This window comes from Syngnathus acus, chromosome 14 (genome assembly GCF_901709675.1).
Source record: "Syngnathus acus chromosome 14, fSynAcu1.2, whole genome shotgun sequence".
In the NCBI taxonomy this organism is placed as follows: domain Eukaryota; kingdom Metazoa; phylum Chordata; class Actinopteri; order Syngnathiformes; family Syngnathidae; genus Syngnathus; species Syngnathus acus.
The window spans coordinates 7,482,900-7,506,851 of record NC_051099.1 but is presented as its reverse complement, the minus strand read 5'-3'; the positions used below and the strand labels follow the sequence as shown (position 1 = coordinate 7,506,851).

The 23,952-nt window shown below is 41.9% G+C and overlaps 2 protein-coding genes and 1 long non-coding RNA gene across 3 annotated transcripts; 2 read left to right on the top strand and 1 right to left on the bottom strand.

The window, feature by feature from the left end:
* The first annotated feature begins 240 nt into the window (after positions 1 to 240).
* LOC119134033 lies at positions 241 to 2,620 on the top strand. The gene is made up of 2 exons (XR_005100251.1): positions 241 to 342; positions 2,484 to 2,620. It is a non-coding gene; the product is annotated as an uncharacterized LOC119134033 (long non-coding RNA).
* On the bottom strand, positions 1,976 to 6,552 carry LOC119134029 (transmembrane protein 47-like). Its single transcript, XM_037270437.1, has 3 exons — positions 6,202 to 6,552; positions 4,253 to 4,393; positions 1,976 to 2,629 (listed from the first exon to the last, which is right to left on the bottom strand). The coding sequence occupies exons 1-3, from the start codon at positions 6,506 to 6,508 to the stop codon at positions 2,448 to 2,450; spliced, it is 630 nt and encodes a 209-aa protein (XP_037126332.1). The 5' UTR covers positions 6,509 to 6,552; the 3' UTR covers positions 1,976 to 2,447.
* Positions 6,553 to 11,170: 4,618 nt separating this feature from the next.
* LOC119134022 (neuronal migration protein doublecortin-like) lies at positions 11,171 to 22,585 on the top strand. Its single transcript, XM_037270425.1, has 7 exons — positions 11,171 to 11,321; positions 12,735 to 13,160; positions 13,497 to 13,840; positions 18,172 to 18,274; positions 19,399 to 19,488; positions 20,595 to 20,692; positions 20,778 to 22,585. The coding sequence occupies exons 2-7, from the start codon at positions 12,797 to 12,799 to the stop codon at positions 20,832 to 20,834; spliced, it is 1,056 nt and encodes a 351-aa protein (XP_037126320.1). The 5' UTR covers positions 11,171 to 11,321; positions 12,735 to 12,796; the 3' UTR covers positions 20,835 to 22,585.
* Positions 22,586 to 23,952: the final 1,367 nt, after the last annotated feature.

The window sequence follows — 23,952 nt, the reverse complement described above, 5'->3', positions numbered from 1 at the left end:
CCATTATACTCATTTGTGTCTCTGTGTAGGTTAACTTACTGTAGAAAATATCATTCTCCAACTTTATTTCAGCTCAATTGTACCTTTGCTGCCTTGCACTGTGTTGTTTATCTTGTCTTTTGTTAATTCATGTTCTGCACGTGGCATGTGAGGGGCGCCAGCAGACGCACGATAGCGAGGGAGATGTGACATGTTTCGAGTTAATGTGTAATTTTGGTGGGGTCATGCTTGATAGAAGACTGGAGTGGTGGTAATGTATAGCTCAGGTGTTGCTAGTCACTTCACTTTGCTGGTGAGGACTTCCACCGCTGAGGACCACCAGACAGGCTTCGACACTTCCAGGTTTGCATGCATGATGACATATCTTCACTCTTCAACCTGCATTTTATATAATCTATCCAATCAACACTTTACTTAATTTTCCATTTGTCACTAGGATGGCACTGGATTGGACAGCAGTACATCACAGGGGCGATAGTTAAGATCAACTCGGCGAACCACCACAATACAAAAAAACGTCAAGGTTTTCTCCGTCCCCCGGGTTCAGTAACTGGAATCTGTCCCTGCGGTTTGAAAGGTTGCAGGGCCCAGCTGGTTACTGGCCCCAGGGGCCGGCCTGCTCTACCAAATATTTACCACAGTGGGGTATGTGCATGTTGCGCTCATAGCTGAATCAACATCTCAAAATGTCATTGGTCCTCAACAGAATTAGTCAGTCATCATTAAATGTAGAAGAAGAATGAAACACTTGGGTTTATACGTACATTTGTACGCATACCAGGATGTTGTTATATCTTTTAGTTTTCTTTATTTCATTTTTTTTTTTTCCACTGGCTGTGTGTGAGTTTGCTTTGTCCCAGGCACTCTGGTTACATAGAAAATAGGATTTAATTTTTTTTTAATCACAGTGCTCGAATAAAAGGTAGGAGAGAGAATAAATTGCAGTCTTACATTTTTTAGATATAAACGAATATTAAACATAATCGGGAAGCAAAGCCCCACATCAACACACTGGACTCCACAATAAAATTTCTCATAAGCAAAAATGCAATATTTCGCTTGACCACAGGAGGGTAGAGAAGAGTAAAAAAATTACACAAAGGGACATTCCACCCTGAATGGATTCCATCCTGAATATCTCGCTTGACCACAGGAGGGTAGAAAAGAGTAAAAAATGACACAAAGGGACATTCCATCTTGAATGAAGGCTGTAAACAGCAGCCAGTGGCCGGAAACATGCGGCTGGCTTATTACGCCTATCCAACAAAAGTTCTCCATCAAGTCGTGTGAATGGACGGGTGATCTTTTAATTTCTCAATACATTATTTTTGTTGTGTAATAATTATTGTGGGTGTTTGTTTGTACATATGATCACTGCAAATAATAAATAAAATTCCTTAACCCAATGGAGTTTTTTTTAAAAAAGAATATCCACCCCAAAATTGTATGAAACCTCGTCTCTCTTTTTTTGGAACTCCACAACCTCAACCCAGATCACATTTCAACTTGCTATTATAAGACAGCCACTTAGAGACTTCTCTCACATCACATCTAGCATCTTGGGATCAATGCAGACATTTGGGACTTTCCCATTGGTGTTGGTTCATCCACATCCAAAAATAAAATAATTCTCATGTGGTCATCTATCCAGATGCGGCAGCTGCTGAAATAGATTTTTTTTTTTTTGCGGCGGCATTCCAAGCAGCTGTTGTAGTTGAAACTTTGAGAGGTGACAACTTCCCACCAGTCTGCAGGGGTGTTGGTGCCTTTTGTTTCACACTTTAAAACCGTTAACATAATTGCGGCAAATGGAAGGAAAACACAAGTTGTCCAAAAAACAAATTGTGATGACACCTGTTAAATGTCAATGTGTGTAATCTTAACACTTGATGATTAGCGTATTAAGTCCAAACAAGAGCTTTTTTTTTTACAGGTTTGAGGTTTGCAGGACACACCAATAACTAACACTCATCACTTCCAAATACAACACTTTTTATTCCGTAAAGTCCTTCATGTACAAACAATTTTTACACATTTACATTTTCATTAAAGACAAATTGAGTTTGCAAACACACTATAAATACAGCATATATGTAAGGCTAAGTCTTGTGATATGAGAAGACACGATGATATGTTTCAGGCAGAATGCAGAGAAAGTGGCGCCATTGAAAAAAAGCTCCTCATTGTAATGCTAGAAAAGAATACACCTTGTTGATTTTAAATGTTCAAAGCCTACTGGACAAAACGGTCCAACAAACAGAAATCCAGGTCACCATGCAGTGAAAGTATCCAGCAACCATTCAAACAGACCTGTCCTACTTTATTTAGGCCTACACAACCTGACTAAAAATAACCAAGAGAGCCAAGAGAGAATTCTGGTCCGTACTCCTATACACACCAACTCCGTAGAGTTATGTGTGTGTTCATGGGAGGGGTGAGGGTGGGCGTCAATACATGGCATCCTCATATATGTCCGTTCGCAGGCAGAAGAGGACTCCGCCGCCCAGCATGAAGATGGTGGCGCCCCAGCCGAGTCCGTAGCCCCAGTTGAATTCGTGATAGGTTTGCAGAACCGTCCCGTCGATGAACTTGATTGGGTAAAGGACCAAAGCGCAGGCCTGCAGGACAACTGGTGGGAAAAAAAAAATAAAATAATTCAAAAGGTTTGCTGATTCTGACTTTGCAAAAAAAACAATATCAGTGGAAAATAAAGACTTTTGACCTTGACATAAAAGGAAATTTGGATATTTCTACCACTGTGAGTCATTTTCCTTGCGCTGAGTCTTAGCGGCTTTGAGGATTTTAGCATGACTTCTGGTCGGGCCTTTCCTTCCTCCCTGTAGGAGTGGTGGCGGCCCAAAAGAATGTAGCCGTGTTGATGGAGCCCAGACTGAGCTGAGGTCATATTTCTGGACAGAAAATAAATACTGCAGCGCTGCCAAGGGGCATTTAACGGGCTCCAATATGCGCCGTACGCATGTAAAGGCGGCCTTATTCTCTCTCTCGCCACGCAGGCTCTCGGAGCAATTACGCACACAGGAAAGGATAACAGCGGCTTCCCATGCTTTTCAGTGAATGGCTAGCAGGCAGTGGTGTAGCCATTAAGTCAAACGCACACTGGCCCTTTCTTTATACCTCATGTTTTCACAGAGGAAAAAAGTCAAAGTTGCCTCACAGCCTCTAAAAAACTCACATTCAAAACTATTCATCAGATTAAAGTTAAAGTGTGGAGCACAGTCAGTTCCAGGATGTTGGCTGGCCTCCAATTTCAAACACAAAAACTGTCACCGTCATCAAAACTACTCAAAATTAATGCACATTCGAAACTTTCATACTGTACAGCCTTGAGATACGAGTGACCTGACTTCATGAAGAGTCACCAATGCAACCTTTTTAAGAACACAAATGGTGCAGCAACATATTTAGACAGACAGTTTCTCAATAATGACTAATATTACTGCAGCTTATTCGATCACATGTGAAATTTTTCTTTGTGTCTCACTGTGTTTAATATAGTGCCCCCAGGTGGCCAACGCACACACAGCAGAAGGAGCAGCACAATGTCCACTGAATTGAAGTAAAAAATTATATTCAATTTTATCATTGGAGTTTGCTTTTAGAGGGTGCTATTTTTATCATAAAAAAGCAATACATACATTTAATAAAAACATTAATCCGTGTGTGATGTGGAGTTAATTTATCCAAACAAACTATGTTTATTCCATAGCTCATGGACTGTGATGCTTATGCTTACATAATGTTGTTCCAATATGGAACCGGCAAGTGAAGGGGCTGCAAGTGGTTAGTCTTTTCAACACTAGCATAAGCACCAACTGCCAAGACTACTTATATTAAATTTCTTTGCCAAAAAGTTTTTGATTTTATTATATACTTTAAGGGTGGAGTCTCCCCCACTAGTGTCAACATTTCCCCTCTTTCAACTATGCAAGTGGTGCTTTTTTTTCTTCCCCTCTGTGACTTGCCATTGTTGGTGCTGCTGCAAATTCTGTGGCTGCTTTTTCTTGGCCCGTGGGCCAAGCGGGCCTCTGGGCTGCTCACCACAGAAAAAATGAGCTCAAGCAACGCACCACTGCCTCTCTCCTTCAGCCGACTGTATTTCATACGGTATGAGCTCTGGAACAAATAAAATCTTGTCTGCCTGGAAAGGCTTGTGGTTGGGCTGAGGGTGTGCATGTCGCCTTCCTGCTTCTTTATTTGTCGTGTGCATTTGGTATCTTCAATGAAAACAAACCTGCAGTGAAGAGGAAGACGGCCACAGTGCGGTAGTGCTTCCTCTGCGTCCCGCGGCACAGGGAAATGAGGCCCACCAAAAAGGCCACCAGGGTTGCCGCGGCACCGCCCACCAGTAGCACAAGGGTGGCGATCTGCCAGTCTGCGGGAAGGAACACATGAAGCAATGTTAGAACATCATAGAAGCAAAATTTAGTCACAAGGCAGCCATTGCCACAGCAAAATAAAAGCGGCTGACATGGAGATGATGTTGGGCTCGGTTTGATGAAAAAGCATGGGATCGTTTCTGAGGTCCTTCCTACTCTGGAAACATGTTTTTGAAGGGACATTAAGATTCAAGTTCAAACTGTCCACTGAAAACACACAATCTTCTTTTCGAGAAGGTGCAGCTTGACTTTTACCGTGAGGATTCTCGTCAAGCAACAAACACGAAAATGAGATTCCTTCTTTCTCTCGGTTGCTTTGTTGCGCATCCCATCCTTGAAATCCCACTTGTCGGTGTCAGGAGACCGTAGACGGGCCTGAGCTCAAAAGAATAATTTGCATCGGATGAGGCGAACAATCGGTGCGCGAGCTTCATTTGTCATCGGGAAGAGAGAACGGAACGTTTCCCCGCGTGATAACGGCTCAATGGCATTTGAATAAGAAGCACACGAGGCGAAGGCTTATCCTACCGGAGACCGTTTGGCTTCCAGCTTTACCACATCATGTGGTTAGAATTTTGATCAGACGCCTCTCAACAACAACACATATTTTTAAGGTCATAACATTTCACCGTCATTTCTGTGCTTTTCACTATTTGTGTGCAGAGCCGAGTCCAAAGATGAAATGAACTGTCAGCGTTAGGTGCTAAGATTGGCCTTGGCACCTTTGCTTATGCTTTTAACCCCAAACCAGCCGTCCACTGTTGCTTTAGCGGGATCTGCACACACTCAAAAGCGACAAACCCACCTCCCATTTGGCCCCACACATTCCACAACACGAATACTTGGGCCAAAGCCTCGTTTCCGCTACATTCTTTGCGGCATGTGTGCAAGTACAACTATGAACATAACATCTTAAACCACACACACCCAACAAGGGTTAAAGATGCATTCTTTTGATATCTTTACACAATGCATGCATAGATGTACATATTTAGTCATTTCTAAGAAACTTTTAGAGTGCCCATTCAAAGTGAGTGAGTGAAAGTATAAACACAGCAGCCACGTGATTACAACGTGGTGGGCCCACGTGCCTGTTGAAGCCCACTGAAAGCCTTTGTTGTGTTTGTGTCATAGTGGGTTCAAAGGGGATCCACTGCAAGTGATTGATTGACCCCCTACATAGCTCCACTACCTTCGCCACTACACAAAAACATTTATAAACTGACCATGGCAAAACAATAGGGGCTCATTCAGTGGCTGGTGACTAACTCGTTGATCGGAAGTGCATCAGCGCGACTTCTATTCATACTCGTGTCCTGCCTGCTCATGAATCAGCCCGCATGTTTGTCATCACACCTCACCTAGGCTTTAAATCAATTTGACCTGCGACTTCTTATTGGACCATTTGTACATAGTGTTTTTGTATGTGATAACATATATTGTAATTGTTTTTGTTTCCTTGCAGTGCATATGCAAAATAAACTTTCAATCAATGAATCTGTTTTTTTTTTTCATATGGTTTGGGAAAAAAAAAGAAGGTGAATGTCAATTAGCCCCAAAGATATGCGATTGAAAGTACAGTATTTGAGTACATTACAAGTAGGGAAGCTAAGCCAGTGACACATAAATACGTTATTTCATGTTTTGGGTGATATTGACATAATTAAAATGTTCTTGGCTTCAATTAATAAATGTGCATTTTTGTTTGTCTCTTAAGTTCAGTTAACCAACTTTTCCCTGCCGTATCCAAACACTTAGCGCATCCCAAAAGAGATGAAGACAAATAAGTGTAAAAGTTTCTGACCAGAAGTGAGAGTGGAGAAGCAGCTCCACGAAGCCTCCTCGTCCGGCTGCCTCGCCTCGGACTGGGAACACGACTCCCACAGGGATAGGGAGAAGTGGTCGGCCGTGACCCACGCTGGACTGAGCAGCGCCACCAGGTCCAGGCAGAGAGCCAGGAAGACGCACAACAGCGCGATCAGCTTGAACGGCCGCAGCACGTACACGTCGTTCATCGACATGGTCCTCTCGTCGCACAACGCCGTGGGGCCGTAGCCGTGGAAAGAACCCGAGGAGGAGGAGCAGTGTGCGTGTGCGCTGTCTGCAACCATAACACGCACTGACTACCATTACGCGCACGGATACGCGCAAGCTCGCTGCAGTGGTGCGCTTTAAGGTTAGAAACTTTAACCCGAGACAATCATCCGATCAGCCTTCACATTAAGAGTAGCGGGTAAATTACAATTGTATAATTGAAAGGAAAATCTGTCACAGGAAATGATCCAATTTCACTCATTTGACCCGAAAATTAAAAATATGTTGACCATATCATGATTATCATTTTAGCTTATATACTTACGGTACTCTATTCCCTTTTCACCCACAGAAATGTAAATTAAAAATAAGTTAAAACACAATTTTGTACTGTCAATAATGTACAACAAACATTTCGGATGCTTACGTTTGTGGGCTATAAAATGAAAATAGCCTAAAATGTGTAATCTGAACTGTTTTTATTTGGAAGGAATAAATGGCCTCATGTACAATTGCTTTTATTTTTTCAAATGTCTTAAGGAAGTCTGAGCTGGTTATATCTTACTTAATGCCCTAAGAACGTAAACCTTAAAAGTTTAAAATGCAGTGCATAATACGAAACTAACCTACAGTTATATTTTTAAATGATCGTTAAAACATTTCTCTGATGAAGTTATTGATATACTGCATCTGTCATCGCGATAGAAGTAAGGCTTGGAAGAGTTGTTGTTGTAATCTCATAGCTATCCAGCAGGATGCAGTATTTGTTCGTTAATGTGTGTTGCGACTGTAAGGCATACTGTACAGTGTACAAATCATAAAACAGTCTCAAATAAATACAGATAAAAACATCAATTATGTTCATCTAGATATTATTATTTCCATTAAAATATAGATTAAATTGTAATATTTGAATGATAGAACATTGTACATTAGACAAAAATATTAAAATGTGGAATTATGGATCCTTTGCATATAATGTTACCGTTGTAATCGCTGATTTATATTTGTCAAAATTACTATACATGGTCATTTTGTGATATATAATACCATCAACGTCTGCGCACAACATACCCTAGACAGGAACGGTGTAAGATATTTAAGATTTTAGCTTATGGCTGATGAGCGTCTAGTATAAAGAGGCTAATTGTTGTGGCCTAGTTTGGTTTCATTGATGGCTAAATTACAGGTTTTCAAAGTCTTTGACACAATGACAGTTTGCAACTTGTCTTTTGCTAATGGTGCTGCCAAGATGCCAGCATGGCATCAGAGGACGGGTGGTGAGCGGAGGGTGTAGTATTAGTGGCATCCATGGAGAGAGCACATTGCTCATTTCCTTTAAACGCCCCTCCTCATGGACAGGACAAGCTGAGCGGCCTGTCATCCTCCTCCAAAAAGCCCCTCATTAGAAAATCCTCCAGGCAGACAAAGCTACTTGCGATGGCACAGGCACCGACTCCCCACAAAGAGCAGACAGAAAAGTCTGGTCATGATTTACTTTATTTTTTTGGGTGATCCTCAGCTTAAGTCTAACTTATCCTCCAAGACATAACCACCTACAGTACAATCCTCCTGTTAGCTCTTATCCATCCACCATATTCTAAAGCCTCCCACATACAGGAGGAGTGACTCACGAGCATTCTCGGAATGATGGCGAACAATGGAGTAGACATAAAAACAAAGAAAGAGAGTGAGACACGCTGATGATTCAGCAACGGTGTGGATGACTAGGAAGCTTCCTAATAAACTACTAATCACACGACCTCATCCTTTGTTGCCTCCATCTTTTCCTGCATTTACTGCCGCTGAGTAGTCTCCTAATAATCCTCTCAAGGGTTTTCCGGCTGTGAATAAGCTTCCATGGTAACTGATGAGGTTTTATTTACTGCTGGCTTTACGGGAGAGCCACAGAGATCTTCATTTCCTAGAAATCCACTATAGTCTGTCATGATGTATCACAGTCATTTATTGTTATTTATTGTGAAGATAGAAGTTCCGTCGAATCTTATTTGTATTGAGTATGCACTTCACTATTCACCGATTGCAAAACTTTGAGGAGGCATGAGCTCATTCGAGATTTTGGTGGATCCAGGATTTTTATTCCCAGTGAGTCATGAACGTTGATAACCACAATTGAAACACAAGCAGTATGTAGATATGGCCACTGAACCTTCAGGCTTGGCAGAGGGTTGCACTCAACTGAAGGCTAGTTGCAATAAACCAAGATGTCACTCAGCGAAAATATTAACTTTGTCACAAGCATGTTCGTCCCTTTTCGTTCGAGGACTTGAAGTCGGCGCCAGCATGTAAGCGAGCCTCACAGCGTCTAGCTTTCGAATGCCTTCCTCAAGGTCATGGTGACACCAAGTGTTGATGGATACAACAACGCCTGCGTGGCCTTCCTGCCCTTCGCGCCGAGTCGGCATTATGCTGCGGGATTCAAATCGACGGCACTGCTTTAGTTTGTTTCCTGGAGACTGCCGCGGTGACGCCGCAGAACGCTGAAGTGAGCTTTAAGGGAGACGATGATGAAATGTGTTGGGACTGCTGAGATGGAAGCTTTCTCAGCGCATCATCCTCACTGTCGTATTATTTCATGTGGTCACGAAAGGCTGGGAATAAATATAAAAGGACGGAAATTAGGATCGGGCTGTAAATGTGTTTAGATCTTTAAAAGACACATCTGGTATGATGAGCGCCATGGAAGTGAACAAATACAATTGGCTAGCTATATCCTGGATATAGCATTAGCAACTTAGGTTGTCAGTCAGTTCAAGCTGTCTCCAAGCCTGCTTGTGTCTCTGGATGTCCAACTGGCTCTCAGCGTCCTCACCGCCCATACTGCTTGTCTCGCCAGCTTGTGGACATCTGTTTACTTCCTCCAGGAACCGTCGCCATGGCTGCGACCTCCCTGACACCCCAATTTCCAGCAGACCCTGCCCCCAAGCCGGCAGGGCCTTCCCCACGCCTCTCTGCAGACACCAGCTGCAATACGCTAATAGTTCTCATTTCAGTTGGCTCCTCGTGGCCTTCACCGGTGCAGAAGTCACCAACTTGTCGTCATCATGTACAATACACAAACCAAAGCAGGCTTTGTCCATTTTGTTTTATATCGACTGTGGGAGGATAATCAAATGAGATTCTGAATGCTTCTATTATGAGTGTCATGTTTCAACTTTTGTTGGCCAGCCGAGGGAAGCGTCACACTCTAACCCCGTCCATGTTCCTCACCTCTGGGGGTGATTTGAATTTTATGACCTTTTGTTTTGTTCTAAATGATAATGGGAAGACATTTCATTAGGTACAGAAAGTGGCTCAGAAAGTCATTTGCACACCAGTTTGATTTATTTTGCATCCATCCGTCCATCCGTCCGCCCGTCCGTCCATCCATCCATCCATCCATCCATCCATCCATCCATCCATCCATCCATCCATCCATCCATCCATCCATCCATCCATCCATCCATCCATCCATCCATCCATCCATCATCCATCCATCCATCCATCTTTGAAACTACTGCCAAAAAGTTGCTCTCTCTCTCTCTCTCTCTCTCTCTCTCTCTCTCGATCTCGATATATATATATATATATATATATATATATATATATATATATATATGTATATATATATACTTTTATCCTATTCAATGTAGCATAAATTTAAATGCATTTCAACTTAAGTCTTTTGAGATAAGCAGCTCACTTTTTTTGGGAGCTCCAAGTCAGGCATCATGTTCCCACTTTAGTATTTTAATGCTAATTTCACGCTAGGAGCAGGAAATGAGAAATTTGGATCCTGTATCCTCCATGTTTACATGTGTCCAGAGGAACTGCTCACAACAAGGCATCCAGCTGAGAGCGGAAAATCCAAATCTGCTGCTCCCCCAGCTGCCCCAACCCCTCCATCTTGCCTTGTATTGACAGCGTGTTACCGGCCCCCTCTGTCACACTACAGGCAGTCGGGCGGGGCATGGCAGCGCTGCGCGAGCCGATCACACCGCATTAGAGCTATGTGTGACATGCAAAGGAGAGGCGCCACACTCTGGCAACAGCTGACTTGCAAAGTTGGCCAGGCTAGGCGAGGAAAAGGAATCGTAAAATATACTGTACTGCATATGCTTTAAAATGGATGCACTTCACTACCCCTAAGATGAGGTGAACGATCAAAAAAGGTTCACCAGGACAGTTTGCTCGAAAGAAACATTAGACATTTGCACTGTGGCCTACTTTGGAGGAATGGAAGACGTCATTTCTGTTCATCAAAGTTCACAACAACAAAGGAGATCCTTTTCTTCACATTGTTTGGATAGTAGGGTTTTATCCTCGGATATTGTCGGCCTGTTGGGAGTATCATGTGGTAGTCAGTCCTCTGGCTCACCTTGCCCTCTATTTGACAAGGTTTTTGTCAAAAACATGCCTTAGTTATTAATATGAGCAGCAGTCAAGCATGCAAATTACTCATGTCCATTCACAGCACAACTCCGATCCCTTGTTGAAAGGCCACAGACACAAGAGGCGAGGATGCAAACCTTCGCTACTGAGGGATGTATTTGTTGTCTTTTTTTTTTTTTACTTGTTTTGTGAAGCATTTCTTACTTTTTGAAGTCGCACCACAAATTCAAAACGTCTATTGAGTGACCCACTTTTTCCTGGCACCAATAAACTGACCATAGTGGGCGTGTCCGGGAATCGTCGGCTTTAGGACCCGGCGGCTGCTCTTGTGAGGCAGGCAGGCAGCGGCTGGCAGACAAAGGGGAGCAGAGAAGCAGCGTGGAGTTTTTCCTGCAGCATTGACACACGCGCGCGCGCGCTCTGACACGCTCCTTTACTCGCACCTCTCCTCGCCCACTTTTGCACACGCTCCTTTCACTGGCACAAGCAGCCACGCAGGTGAGTCCACTTCAAGGTGGGATTATTGATGCAGGAAATATAATTTAATTTTTAGACTACCGAAGAGAATATTTGAGTTATTTTCCAAGTTCTGCATGCATGGGAGAGTTGTTTCTTAAGACTTGCGCATGCGAAAGAAAGAAAAGCTAGCGTCAGCGCCATGTGCCAGTCCCCTCTAAAGAAATGCGGTGTCATTAATGGAAATTCACCGCTTTTGTGTTCTCTTATAAGAAAAAAAAAAAACCTATTTATTTTATGTGGAGGCAGTGTCACATTTTAATTTTCTAAAGTCACCCGTCAGAAACCAGCCCTAAATGTCAAATGCCTTTTCTGTCCAATCTTAACAATTTTATCACTCGACACTAAATTATACTCTCAACATTGATGGTAATTTTCTAAAAATGTTTATGAATGAGAGAGAAAAAAAATACTTTTAGGACCTAAGTGTCCATAGCAGCATGCATTATGGTTGGTGATGTCACCCTAAACTGCAGGAGCCGGCTTGTACGCAGACAATGGCCTGTCCTTCCAGTTAGTGCTCTGAAGGGGAAAGGGGCATTTTTAGAGCAGCAGATGGGCCTGGAACCTGCTCTTTGTCAGCCAAGGACCACCACTGGTCACACCCCTGTCACCGCGCCCCTCATAAAACTGAGACTTCATTTGAAAGAATGCATGATATTACTGCGGTCATCATTGCACGCTGAAGGCTTTTATATCTTGCACTGTTGAGATATTTAGCTCGTACAAAAAAGCAGGAATCTCCTTTTAGGTTTAAAGTGATTGATTGGCTTTTTGAAGGGATGCTTTGGTTGACCATAATATTTCTTTGGTATGTTCATAATGTCATTGGACAAAAGTGTTGGGACATACCAAAATATATTAAATTATTAAATTCAAAGACATTTTGGACAATTCTATGGTTCCAACTTTGTGGTATTGGTTTAGGAAAGGCCAAACCAGGTATGTAAAGCTGTGGTTGGCTGCCTTTGGTTGAGAATAATTTGCATCTAACCTCAGCCCCATGAAACACCTCCGGGATCAACAGAGGGACTCTTCAAATCTTGAATAAAATCTTCCTTGAAGTGTGTTAGCTGTTTAAAAATGCGAGCAACTATGTTTTATGTTCACTTTGTGTCCTTACCCTATTGTGGAAACAAGTGCATCAGTTTTGCTTGAATTTATGCCAGTCGGCGTACTTGTCGATGAAAGTGGAGGGGACCTGAATGAGGTGCAGGTGAGGTGTGGGTATGCAAATGTTTGAAAGAGATGCATGGTCCTCCAGTCTCAGGACTGTTCATTCCAAAGCACAGCTTGGTGATTGTTTCATGGACGATCATTTGCATATTGCCTGAAGTGGCAGGCAGCATTCGACCTCATTGAAATTCATTGGAACTTTCTTCCCTGTATTTTTAGACTCGGTGTAGCTGGTCCCCCTCGCCTCAATCGTATCAATAGTACCCCAACTCTTGGTCACCATGGAGCTCGACTTTGCACACTTTGACGAGCGAGACAAGGCGTCCCGGAGCCCGCGAAATGGCCGCTTGAACGGACTTCCCAGCCCGACCCACAGCGCCCACTGCAGCTTCTACCGCACGCGCACACTGCAAGCCCTGTCCAATGAGAAGAAGGCCAAGAAGGTGCGCTTCTACCGCAACGGAGACCGCTACTTCAAGGGCATCGTGTATGCTGTGGCCAATGACAGATTTCGCACCTTCGACGCGCTACTGGTCGATTTGACGCGCTCGCTGGCCGACCATATCAACTTGCCTCAGGGCGTCCGCTTTATCTTCACCATTGATGGCGCCACTAGGATCACAGCACTGGATGAACTAGAAGAAGGTACGCTTATTTTGCAACATTCTATGTTATCAACTCAGTCTTAAAGAATCTAGCCAATCAACTAATCTGAAGAGGGTCAGTACCTCCCGCGGCCCCCCCTCTAGCACCGCCACTGACTGCAGGTATTTTGCCTCCAAGTCAATGTGTCTCTTGTAGTTTTTAGTTTTGTCTCTCGGAAGTGCTCTCTTTAGACTAAAAGACGGTTTGCAACTCCCCTTGAGATGTTTTATTTGATTTAATTTGCTATGTTTGAGGCATTAGGACACCACTGGGAGTCTCTGGTGTCCACAATGTGGTGTAACACTAACCTAATATTGTTATTTGCTGCCATCCCAGGGGAGAGCTACGTTTGCGCTTCAGAGAACGCTTTCAAGAAGGTCGACTACACAAAGAACGTCAACCCCAACTGGTCTGTAAATGTGAAGGCCTCGGCCAGCCAGAAGAGCATTCAATCGTTGGCGGCTCGTGCCGCCAGCGAGCCCAGAGAGCAAAGCAAAGACTTTGTCCGACCCAAGCTGGTGACGGTGATGCGCAGCGGCGTTAAACCGCGCAAGGCCGTGCGCATCCTGCTCAACAAGAAGACGGCGCACTCTTTTGAGCAGGTGCTCACAGACATCACGGAGGCCATCAAGCTGGAAAGCGGGGTGGTCAAAAGGATCTACACACTGGATGGCAAACAGGTATGTCATTGCCCCGCCCACCTCATCATCACACAACTGTCTGTGCTCCTTGGAATCTCAAAAAAAAATTGGGAGTTTGTAGATGAACACTATTTCAAAAAGACATTTTCAGTAAACTCATAGCGGTCTTGCAAAAGGCAGGTAGCATAATGCTAACAAATAATGCAAAATGTCATTGATGGGCTAACAAACTGTATTTTTATTACCGGATAAACCTTTGAATTACAAATAGTTGGATTTTATTGTGAAATAACCAATTCCAAGTGTTTTTTTATGCCAAAAAAAAAAGATACTTAACTGCAAAATCTACTGAGCAGCTGGTGCAAGCGTTGCAAATCATACCAGTTGTTATCACATTTTATTCAATGACTTACTATCTTTGTGCAATAAATATTCCCCTGTTCTCTTTGTGAACTCTTTAAATCTTGATTTGGTTGTTTATGCAATTCCAGACGACTAATAACTTATTTGAGCATGTGAAATGACTCAAAGTAAATGAGTGTACATTCTCAGTTTGTAATATGAAACTAAATCATGCAAGGCCATGAGTGAAAACCACATCACAAAATCTACTAACTCTCTCAGAACTCTCTGAAGCTCTTGAAACACAAATAACCACAATATGGGACAATTCTCTCACTACAATACAGGGTTTGGTTCTTTGTAAAACACACCGGGTGAAAGGCAGAACTTTAAAGGTTCTCAGAAGCACCATGACCTAAAAGAATCTCACAACAAAGGACACTCATGACCTGAACTGCAAGGCAGGTGAACACTGACTTAAGACAATGAAGGTCATTGTGTGCCTTGCGTCCCCATTTTCACTGACCTGCTGGTAAATAGCTTGTTGCAATACTTTGTACTCAACCTTTCACTTTGATGGTCAAGCCCAATGAAACCACTTAGGATGAATTACAGCGCTGTAAAAGTACTTGCTACCTTTTGGTCTTAATGGGAGGAAATCAGTTACTCTAACCAAACCAGAAACCGAACCCATCCATTTTTTTTCCCCCCTGTCTGGTAAGACCTTGCTGGAGGGGAGAAGCTGTCTCATGATAAATTTAGAAATTGAATTGATTTGAATGCATTCTCCTCTCCCTGGTGTGCCGTCAGTTAGCCGCAAGGTGTTACAGAACCGACATGCCAAATGTTTGAATACTGCAGTCATAAAATAGGAAACATTGCCATTAGAATTTATTTTACCACCAGAGGTCACGTATCCTAATTACAATAAAGCATCGTCATAACTACAATCAATTGTTTATCCATATAATTGATTTTTGTAACGTCAAATGTTTAAAAATGGCCGCACAACATTGATAGACTATAACGACGCTACTGCGTTGGAGGTGATCTGGTAGAAACGGTATTGATGCAGTGCCTGCCCCTCCCTGACTTTGCGCCGCTCCTCCTCCTCCTCTTACCATTGCATAGCGATAGCTGCTAGGTCTGGTTGCTAGGAAACCACATCCCAGGCACAAAGAGAGCCCAGCTGGTGTGGACCGGTCTGCCGGATACTACATCCCGCAGTCTAGTGGGTGTGAAAGTTTCTTATCAATGTAGGTTATAATATTTGCATTCCATTACGGGATGTGATTGATTACTGGTCTTTTATGTAAAAGGATGATTTTTTTATTTATTTTTTTCCCCTGTCAGACTCTAGGCTTTTTTTAAAAAAAAAATTTTTAATGAGAGTATTGATTTTGTTTCCTTTCAAAATGTAGTACAGACATTAAGGACCCTTCCGTCCGAAAATCACTCCTATTTTCCCTCATTCGCTGCTGCTTTTTACACGAGTCCAAAAGGGTGGGGTCGATGCATTGAGAGCAGTAATTTTCCATCCTTTTGAGCCAGTTGTAATCGTTTTATTCTTCTTTTTTTTTTTCTTTTTTCTCTCCCCTGACAAGGGCGGTGGGGGTGTTAATTGTTCCCATTGCCTTCGAATGTGTTCAACAAATTTAACACAAAATCAGTCTTTATCTAATCGGCTCCAGACCTTTTGTATTAAATTTGCAGTGTCTGGTTTGCATCTGGTTTGTATTAAATGAATCGAGGGGAAACTTTCATTTAATAAGTGCCATATGCTATTTTGGCAATCTCTTTAAGGTGCACAGTACCCTAATTTCTGGGAGCGTTTTTCAGCATGGGAGATGGATGCAGACATGTGTTTATGGCGTCTTAAAGACTAAATACATTTGCTGAGGGGAAGAATTGTCTGCTCGCTCTTGGACACACTGCAGAAGCTGTTGTCATGGCGATAAGCTCTGCCGTGATGGATTCGGTTTTTGACAAAGGACAGGATATGCTGAGTGGGCCTTTTGTCATTTTCATTGGGGCTTACCTGGCTCTCCTTTGCCCGTTTCATTCAGTCACACGAAGACGTCGCCTCAACCCTTGACTTTCTCCGAGGTTGTTAAAGGGGCGTGTCTCCCTCTTAACAGCATCAACCAGTGAACATGACCTAGGGGGAAGAGAAGGAATCACGTTTTAATGATGCTCTGGACAACATCCGTCAGACAAATGCGATGCTGGCTTCCTCCAGGATGGGGAAGGAAGGGAGGGTGGTGGTGGTGGTGGTGGTGGTGGTGGGGGGGGGCTGAACAGATCAGACACCAGCTGGCCCCCATGACTGTGCAGATATATCTCTGCCGGAATCGCTCATCTGTGCTTCAAATGAGCACTGATGGGAACGTGCTGATGCAGCAAGGTTCCGCAGACAGAAGTTGCTAGTGAATACTGGAAATTGATGTTAGTTCAACCCAAACTCTCTTCTCTTGACCACTGGTCACTCTGAATAATTCAGTTGTTAAGAGTTTTCGGGAGGTCATGTGTTCTTGACAGCTGGTCAAGCAGAGATTAGGGGATGGGCTGGGTGGCATGGAGAGTGGAGGGGGTTTGAGGGAGGGCCTTTAAGGGGGATCTCAAAGGAGTCTCTAGTTTTCCAATGCATGCACACATTCTTCCAAATAGACACAATATAATTTATCTTGAATAACTGAGCTCTGCTGTCAGTGTTGCTGTAATGGCGCCACATCTCAGTTCCACACTTTTGTCTGGCGGATGTGCTATATTTGCTCCAAATATTTTCCAAGATGGCTTTCCAAAGCGACTCTTGACATTTCAAGAGCAAGCGAAGCTGTAGACAGCTGCTCGGCCAATGCACATTGAGTGTATCATCCAAATATATTTTTTTTAGTACAACTTGTAAAGACCAACTGTATTTGAAACTTGTATGATCCCTGGCGGCAATGAGATTAGTCTGAGTGCTTTGCTCAGAGGGATTCACTGTTCTTATGCAGGTTATTTATGAGTTTGTAGACACTTTGAGTTCCCCCTGGAGCTACCTTTGACAACAGTTTTAAGCTCACTTTGCTATCTAATAACACCTAATGTTAATTGTTGAGAGGATCATTTGGACAGATGAGTGATCCTACCCCTCGCTGTCAGATTTTGCACACATAGTCCTGCTGAGAGTTATTTACGTTATCGCTTTAATCAGCTCGGTCCTTAAAGCTATTAAAACAGTCGAGCCTCTCCCCTGCGGGCCCGTTTCAGCCCATTTCTCCTCCTCTAGGGGGTCGGAATGAGTGTCTCCTTGAAGCTTCCAGCTCTTCTTGCCACACTGCAGTAATGAAAGTAACATGCATCTAATGTTCACGGTAAAAACAGCATACACATTCAGAAAATTGCTCTGGCTAGTTAATTAGCATTTAATCCCGAGAGTCAAAGCACCATCTCTGTGCATCAGTGGATCATCCTGCCTTTAATCTAGTTGGCAGGGGGGCACGATGTGCACTAAGGGCCTTTGAGAGGGGAGGGTACAGCTGTTGGATGCCATGCCAGAAAGTCACCAGCACACACTTGTTGGCCAGGACAGCTGCTTGGGTGGGTGGGTTGGTGGGATCTTCCCAAATTATCTGCAGCTCATAGTTTAGATGTGTATCATGAAATGTGCATTGCCACAGTCCCCAAATGTGATGCCGCAGTGGCATTTATCATGTCACATCTTCAGACAAACACTGCACCCTGGAAGCTGCTTGATAGCATATTAGCTTATTTTTAGCGCTAATATCAAATATATGGAGATCATTTGTAAATATAGACTAAACTACAGCAAAATATATCTTAAGTTCTTAACTATGGGAAAAAAAGTAATAATTCAAATGAATCACACTCATGCCCTCAGCATTGCATCCTTTGCAAATATAAATGGTTTAATATTTTATATATTATAAAATCCATTTAGGAGAGATGCACGTACTCTTTCTCTTTATGCTAGTTGATTATGTACTGTAATTCCTGCTCACGTTTTCTATCCTGTGATCTCATAGATTACTTGCCTTCAAGATTTCTTTGGGGACGATGATGTCTTCATTGCATGTGGACCTGAGAAATTCCGCTACGCCCAGGATGACTTCTCCCTGGATGAGAATGGTAGTTATTATTTTACAATACAAGAACTGTATGGGGTAAAAAAAAAACCTTCCTTCACAGCAATAAGGATGCTAAATCCGTAATTATTTTTTTTCATGGCAGCAGTAGTGCATACCTATCCAAAAATATCCCCAGACAAGAGCTGTGTTTTTTTGTCACCTCCACTGTGGCTAAATAGGCTTAATATTGCCTGTGGTGCTCAATGATTGTTGAGGGAAGCAGTCAGAGGGAGGCCAATGAGGAGGCAGAAAGGGAGCCTGTTATCTGCAAGCAGCAGCGGGAATGAGAAAAAGGTAGAAAAAGAAGCGTTAATCTGCCCGGTGACAGGTTTAGGCCAGTTGATGTGTCGCTACTGATACTGCCGAGAAATGTTAAAGCAATCCTCTTAGGGAGTCTCTGTACGCCCATAAAGCCTTTGTTTTTTTTTTTTTTAACCAACTTGCTCTGAATATTAACACATTCTAATGCGAGCTAGTTTTGAAGGTGTGCCTATCACTTCTTTGTCTACCACCTTGCAATATAATGCAGTGTATGTATAATTGGACCAAGTTGCCTTTTTCAGCATCTTTGCTTGCCATAATATTAGAATTCCATTTTATCACGCTTTATTTGCATGTTACGACAAAAAGTTAAGAAAAGCAATCAATGATGAGGGCTAGATGGTTCAACTTGATTATATTCGTCCCGCAACAAGAGGTTACCCGGCAACCGTAAATGAGGTCTGTGGCCTTGGGCAATATCCAAGTCACCACATTTTCCACTTAACAAAAATACACAAGAAGCTGTGTTTCTATTGCTGCACATCACATGCAGCCAAGGTCAACTTGAGATTTATTTGGTTTCCAAGCAGCTAAGTAGAAAGATGGAAGACTACAAAACATGTGATTTGTATTTGCTGCTTCACTAGCCCAAAACATTTAACAATTCAAGATTATGATGTAAAATAATGCTTAAATAACAGATTAAATTCAGCCTTAATCTGTGTGGCAACATATTTGTCAGACATGAATAGTAACACTATCATTCACTCAGATAAAAAAAAAAAAAAAAAACCTCATGGCAGCAAGTCTGCTGATTGTTGTGAAATTCATTTTTCAAAAAGTGCTGATGGTCTACCTTTGCAGAATGCCGAGTGATGAAGAATCAGAAAGCTCATCGTAGTTTGATCAAGAGTCCTGGATCCGTCATACGCTGCAAGTCCCCTGCTGAATCAAGTAAGCTTCTTATTTCTTCACCTTCACAAATTAGAATGCATGAACATCAGAATAGCAGATAAATCATAACGGTCTAGCTAATAAAAAATCAAACAAAGGCAGCTGATGCATGTAGCCTAGTAGTGGGGGTGGAGGCCCAATCCTTCAGTTTTATTTAACTGACTTGATTGTTTTATTGATCGGTATTGATTGGGGAAGCGGTGCACACAATAGCTGTTCAGCAGTATTTTGTATTTGTACAGCAGATGCCTGTTTTCCTGCACTAAATGAAATAATTTAGTGGTTTGGATTTTCCATGGAATGTTATTACATGCTACAAAATCCAAACCAAGATGTGGTTTGTAATGCTTGGGGAATTTTATGTACGAACGTGATAAGTATTGTGGCTTTTGGGTGGCCTTCCTTTAATGCTACACTTAGTCTGACTGAGTGATTTTAAATGAAGCTTAACAATGCATCTTTGTCCAAGAATTGTTTAAAACACTCACTGACCACCTGGCTGACAGTCTGCTCAAGTCTTTTTATCTCTTGTAGACAAAAGGCTCCGTTAACCCACTTTACAAACTCTTGCGCTGCTTTCGGATGTAAACACTAATACGCTAGTGGATGGAATCCAACAATGTGACACAATGAGAACCAAACGAATGACTTTCAACTTTTAGAGGAATGTGAATTACAGATCGGAAGAAAACCATCCATCATTTTTGGTGCGATGTAAAATGAAGCAACGCTTACTTGTGTCATGTTTGCCTTTCCTTTGACGTCGCTCTTTAATGAAACAAAATTACATTGCGCCGCCATTTTGTCAAAACACAAATATGCTGTATTTACAATACAAGTGTACAATTTTAAACAGATCCCATGTGTCTTGTCAAAATGAGAATCAATTATTTTATTACACCCAAATTTAAATTAGCTGCTCTCGGCGATTCATTTTCTTGGGAGAATATCAAAACTCAAATACGACTACACTCAGCCAGGAGCTGCTGTCTACCACAGCTCACACTCGCAAGCATACTTGTTGATATCACACACAGGAAACATAGAGTATCTAACACAGAAACAGTAGTTTGTCTAAGTTTCATACTATTATGTTGTCCTCTCAGCCAACGGAACAGGCTCCAGCAGCCAGATTTCCACCCCCATCTCCAAGCACTCTCCCACCTCCACCCCGACCAGCCCTGCACCCGGTAACAAACAGAAGGTACCAAAACACACTCTTGCTGTTTTTTTTAGTTATTTTTTAAATCCTTCAATGCATCATCTGAACATGATCTGTGTGTTTACAGGATCTCTACCTGCCCTTATCTCTGGATGATGATGATTCTGTTGGGGAGTCAATGTAGACTCTGAAACCTTTTTTTGTAAACCTGTGAGGCTTTCCAGCTTTTCTAGAGTGCCACCTTGTGGTCGAGAAGACCCACTTAGGTGTCAACTAGAATTCTCTTTGCTGCTTGAGAGCACAAAAACACCCACTCTTGTTTTTTTAAATTTATTATCAGTTTTTACCACAAAATATTCGTCTCACAATGCCACGAATGTTTTAACAAATTTCACTGCCACTGTTTAGAAATGTTACCTTTTTTTTTTTTGCACACACTATGCTCCAATCACAAATTTCCCAGCAGCAAAATGAGTGATTTTAGGGTGTCAAATCTGACTTTTGTATGCCTTTTTTTTTTTTTTAGGGTGCTAAAGCTAGTCTTTTTTGGGAGGGGGGTGAGCACCGTGTTTTGAACCTGCTGTAAATACTGTTCATAGTTCTCATAACCTTTCCTGGTATTCCGGTCACCATTGCTGTGCTTCCATAAAGTCATCTTAACGTTTGTTCAACTTTTTCTGGCTGTAGTCAAAGTAAAAGAACTCCTGAGGTAGCAATGTGTGGAAAGATCTTCTGAAAAGGAAGCTTTCTTAATCAATAATTGCAATAACTCTGAAAACATTGCGGGAAAAACATTCCACACATTCCTCAGGCAATTTCTTTGTTTAATGGCTCCATATATACATTTGCAGGCTATACCTGGTTACATCTTATACCCTCCATCTTGTACATATTGCTTTGCATGATGCTGGTGAATTATTTTAAAGCTTTAGGTGCAAAAAAAAAAGAAGCTGATTTGAAGGACCTAACGGTGCATAAGATTAACCAAAGTTCATCTTGTTAAATTAGGCCAATCAGTATACGGCAGTGTTTTGGTAACATTTTAATAAGTCATGGATAAATACGTAAAGGTCACAAAGCCAAAGTGTTGCAGGATCTATTTAGGAAAAAAAGACTTAGCTTCTATTAACATTTCTGGAGGAACATCTGGTCATGCAAACATGTTCCTCCCAAGGCTCTAACATAATATTGCTTTTAATATTTGATAAAGTTTATTAATTTATAAGAATGGTACGTGTCTTGGATTTTTTTTTCTACATTCAACTTGTGAGCTATGACAATTAGTACTTTTTTAAGTCTCCTTGTGCAGCTCTTTTTTTTAATATCTATAATAAAAAGTATGTGATTATGTTTCCTAAGAGTTTTCTCAGGTTTTGCTGGCAATCAAGCCCGAGACTCTTTTGATTCAATTGGATGACACTGAAGCACAACCAGCTCCAGGCACTTTGAATGTCTGCATGGCAGGACCACAATTTACCCCCGAAAAACTATGTGAACAAAGTGCTACTTGTATAGCCTCCGTTTTTCAATTAACATCTATGCATTTGGATTTTAGGAGTAATGATGAAATGTTCATGCCTTTTGTCGACGACATCTATGAGCCCCCCCCACCCCCCAACAGAATATAAAACAAACAAATGTCCGTGTGGGGTTTAGTCATCATCATTGGTGCCTTGTTTTTGACCAAAACAAGAATCTCGCTTGCTATTTTTTAACCACTTTGTCAAATGAGGCATACCAACAATGCTTGTTTTGTAGACTTAGACACTTTATCATGGTGTATCCCGTACTCTTTTATATTCCACCTATGCCTTTTCTCATAACATAAATGACCTTTTTTGTGGTATTTTGCAATGTCAAACAGTGGCTTGTTTCAGTGCTTCATTCAATGTAATAACGGCATCATTTTGCAATTAAAACAATTGTACAAGTACATCACCTATGTCATCATTTATTACATTTACAGTGATGTCCTTCCATTCATGTACTCCTACCATCTGCCACGTAAACGCTTAGAATTGCCTATGGAGGCAAAGCTCTACTTTTGTCTAAACAAAACTCCCCCCACATAGTTGCTTGGTACCAGGATTCCACAAGATGGCAGCAGAGCACTTTCATAAATAAATAAATGAAATTCAATTAGTTTCAACTTTGTTCTTTGGCACTAAGTTGTCACAAGATGTGTGAAAATGAGGTCACTTATTGTGCACCTCACGAAGGTCACATGAATGACATTTATTTATTCATTTATTTTAGGCCACCGGATTTAAGGGTAACCGCTGGTGTTCGACTGCGTTGCGTTTCAGCAGTCGGGAATGATGACTTACAGCAGGATCGCGTCTTGCTTGCGTTTAATGTCTCAAATACAAAACCTGACGATGACGGCACAAAACAAAGTCAAATGTGGCGATACAACGTGCGCGTTCCCCCATGGACATCAACAGAAAAAGTGGAGTGTAAAAGGCGAGCATAACTTAAAAGGGGCCAATGTCACATTAATTATTGAAGTAGGGGGAAATACAGAACTTTTGTTCCACCCTTTGAAATTGGAGGATATAGGAAAATAACACGTCAGGTATTCATCATTTTTTTAGATCATTATAATACAGCGCAGTAAGTATTTCAAAGTTTTTCACTGTTAAGTTATAGGTATAACAAATTGGAATCTGCTGCCATCTGCTGACTGTCGTGTACTGTTATTGTGAATTTGGGGATAATTAGTGGCTTAATATAAAGATAAACAAAGTTTATCTAAGCATAGATTTTTTTAACAGTTGTCACACTGCCCAAAATCAATTAAAGATGGTAAACATTCTTATCGGGCATTGCCCTCTATTTAAAAATATGTCGAAATTCTTAGCACATGACATAAAAAGTCACGCTAATAACCTTGTGGCATTCGTGTGCTTTAAAAGCTAAACGGCATTTTATTGCACATTCGACCTGGGTTAAGACAAAGGTGACCCCGCCTAGTGCTGGGAACAATGAAGACAAATTGTTTCATGTTTCACAAATATTGGCTGAAATGGCTGTGACGTTGCGGGGCACATATTTGACCCGGCCTGTTTTAATCACTTGGGAGGCATTCACTGGTGCAAGATTGCTCTTGGATCATTTTTTTATTTAGTTTTTGGGAAAGATGATGAAGTAATACCGGAAGCATAATTACTATTCTTATCAGTGTGGGACAAAGCAAGTTTTAACTTGTTAGTTGTCACAATTATTAAACTATCAGTTTAATTATTTTATTAATAATCAGGCGGCAGCTCCCGGATACTAATTTGAAAATTTGATAATTTGTG

Coding starts and splice junctions, on each gene's coding strand:
- LOC119134029 (XM_037270437.1), bottom strand. CDS start 6,508: ATGGTTGCAGACAGCGCACACGCACACTGCTCCTCCTCCTCGGGTTCT. Junction 4,394..6,201: donor CTTCTCCACTCTCACTTCTG/GTCAGAAACTTT, acceptor TCCTTCCCGCAG/ACTGGCAGATCGCCACCCTT. Junction 2,630..4,252: donor CGTCTTCCTCTTCACTGCAG/GTTTGTTTTCAT, acceptor TTTTCCCACCAG/TTGTCCTGCAGGCCTGCGCT.
- LOC119134022 (XM_037270425.1), top strand. CDS start 12,797: ATGGAGCTCGACTTTGCACACTTTGACGAGCGAGACAAGGCGTCCCGG. Junction 13,161..13,496: donor ACTGGATGAACTAGAAGAAG/GTACGCTTATTT, acceptor CTGCCATCCCAG/GGGAGAGCTACGTTTGCGCT. Junction 13,841..18,171: donor ACACACTGGATGGCAAACAG/GTATGTCATTGC, acceptor GTGATCTCATAG/ATTACTTGCCTTCAAGATTT.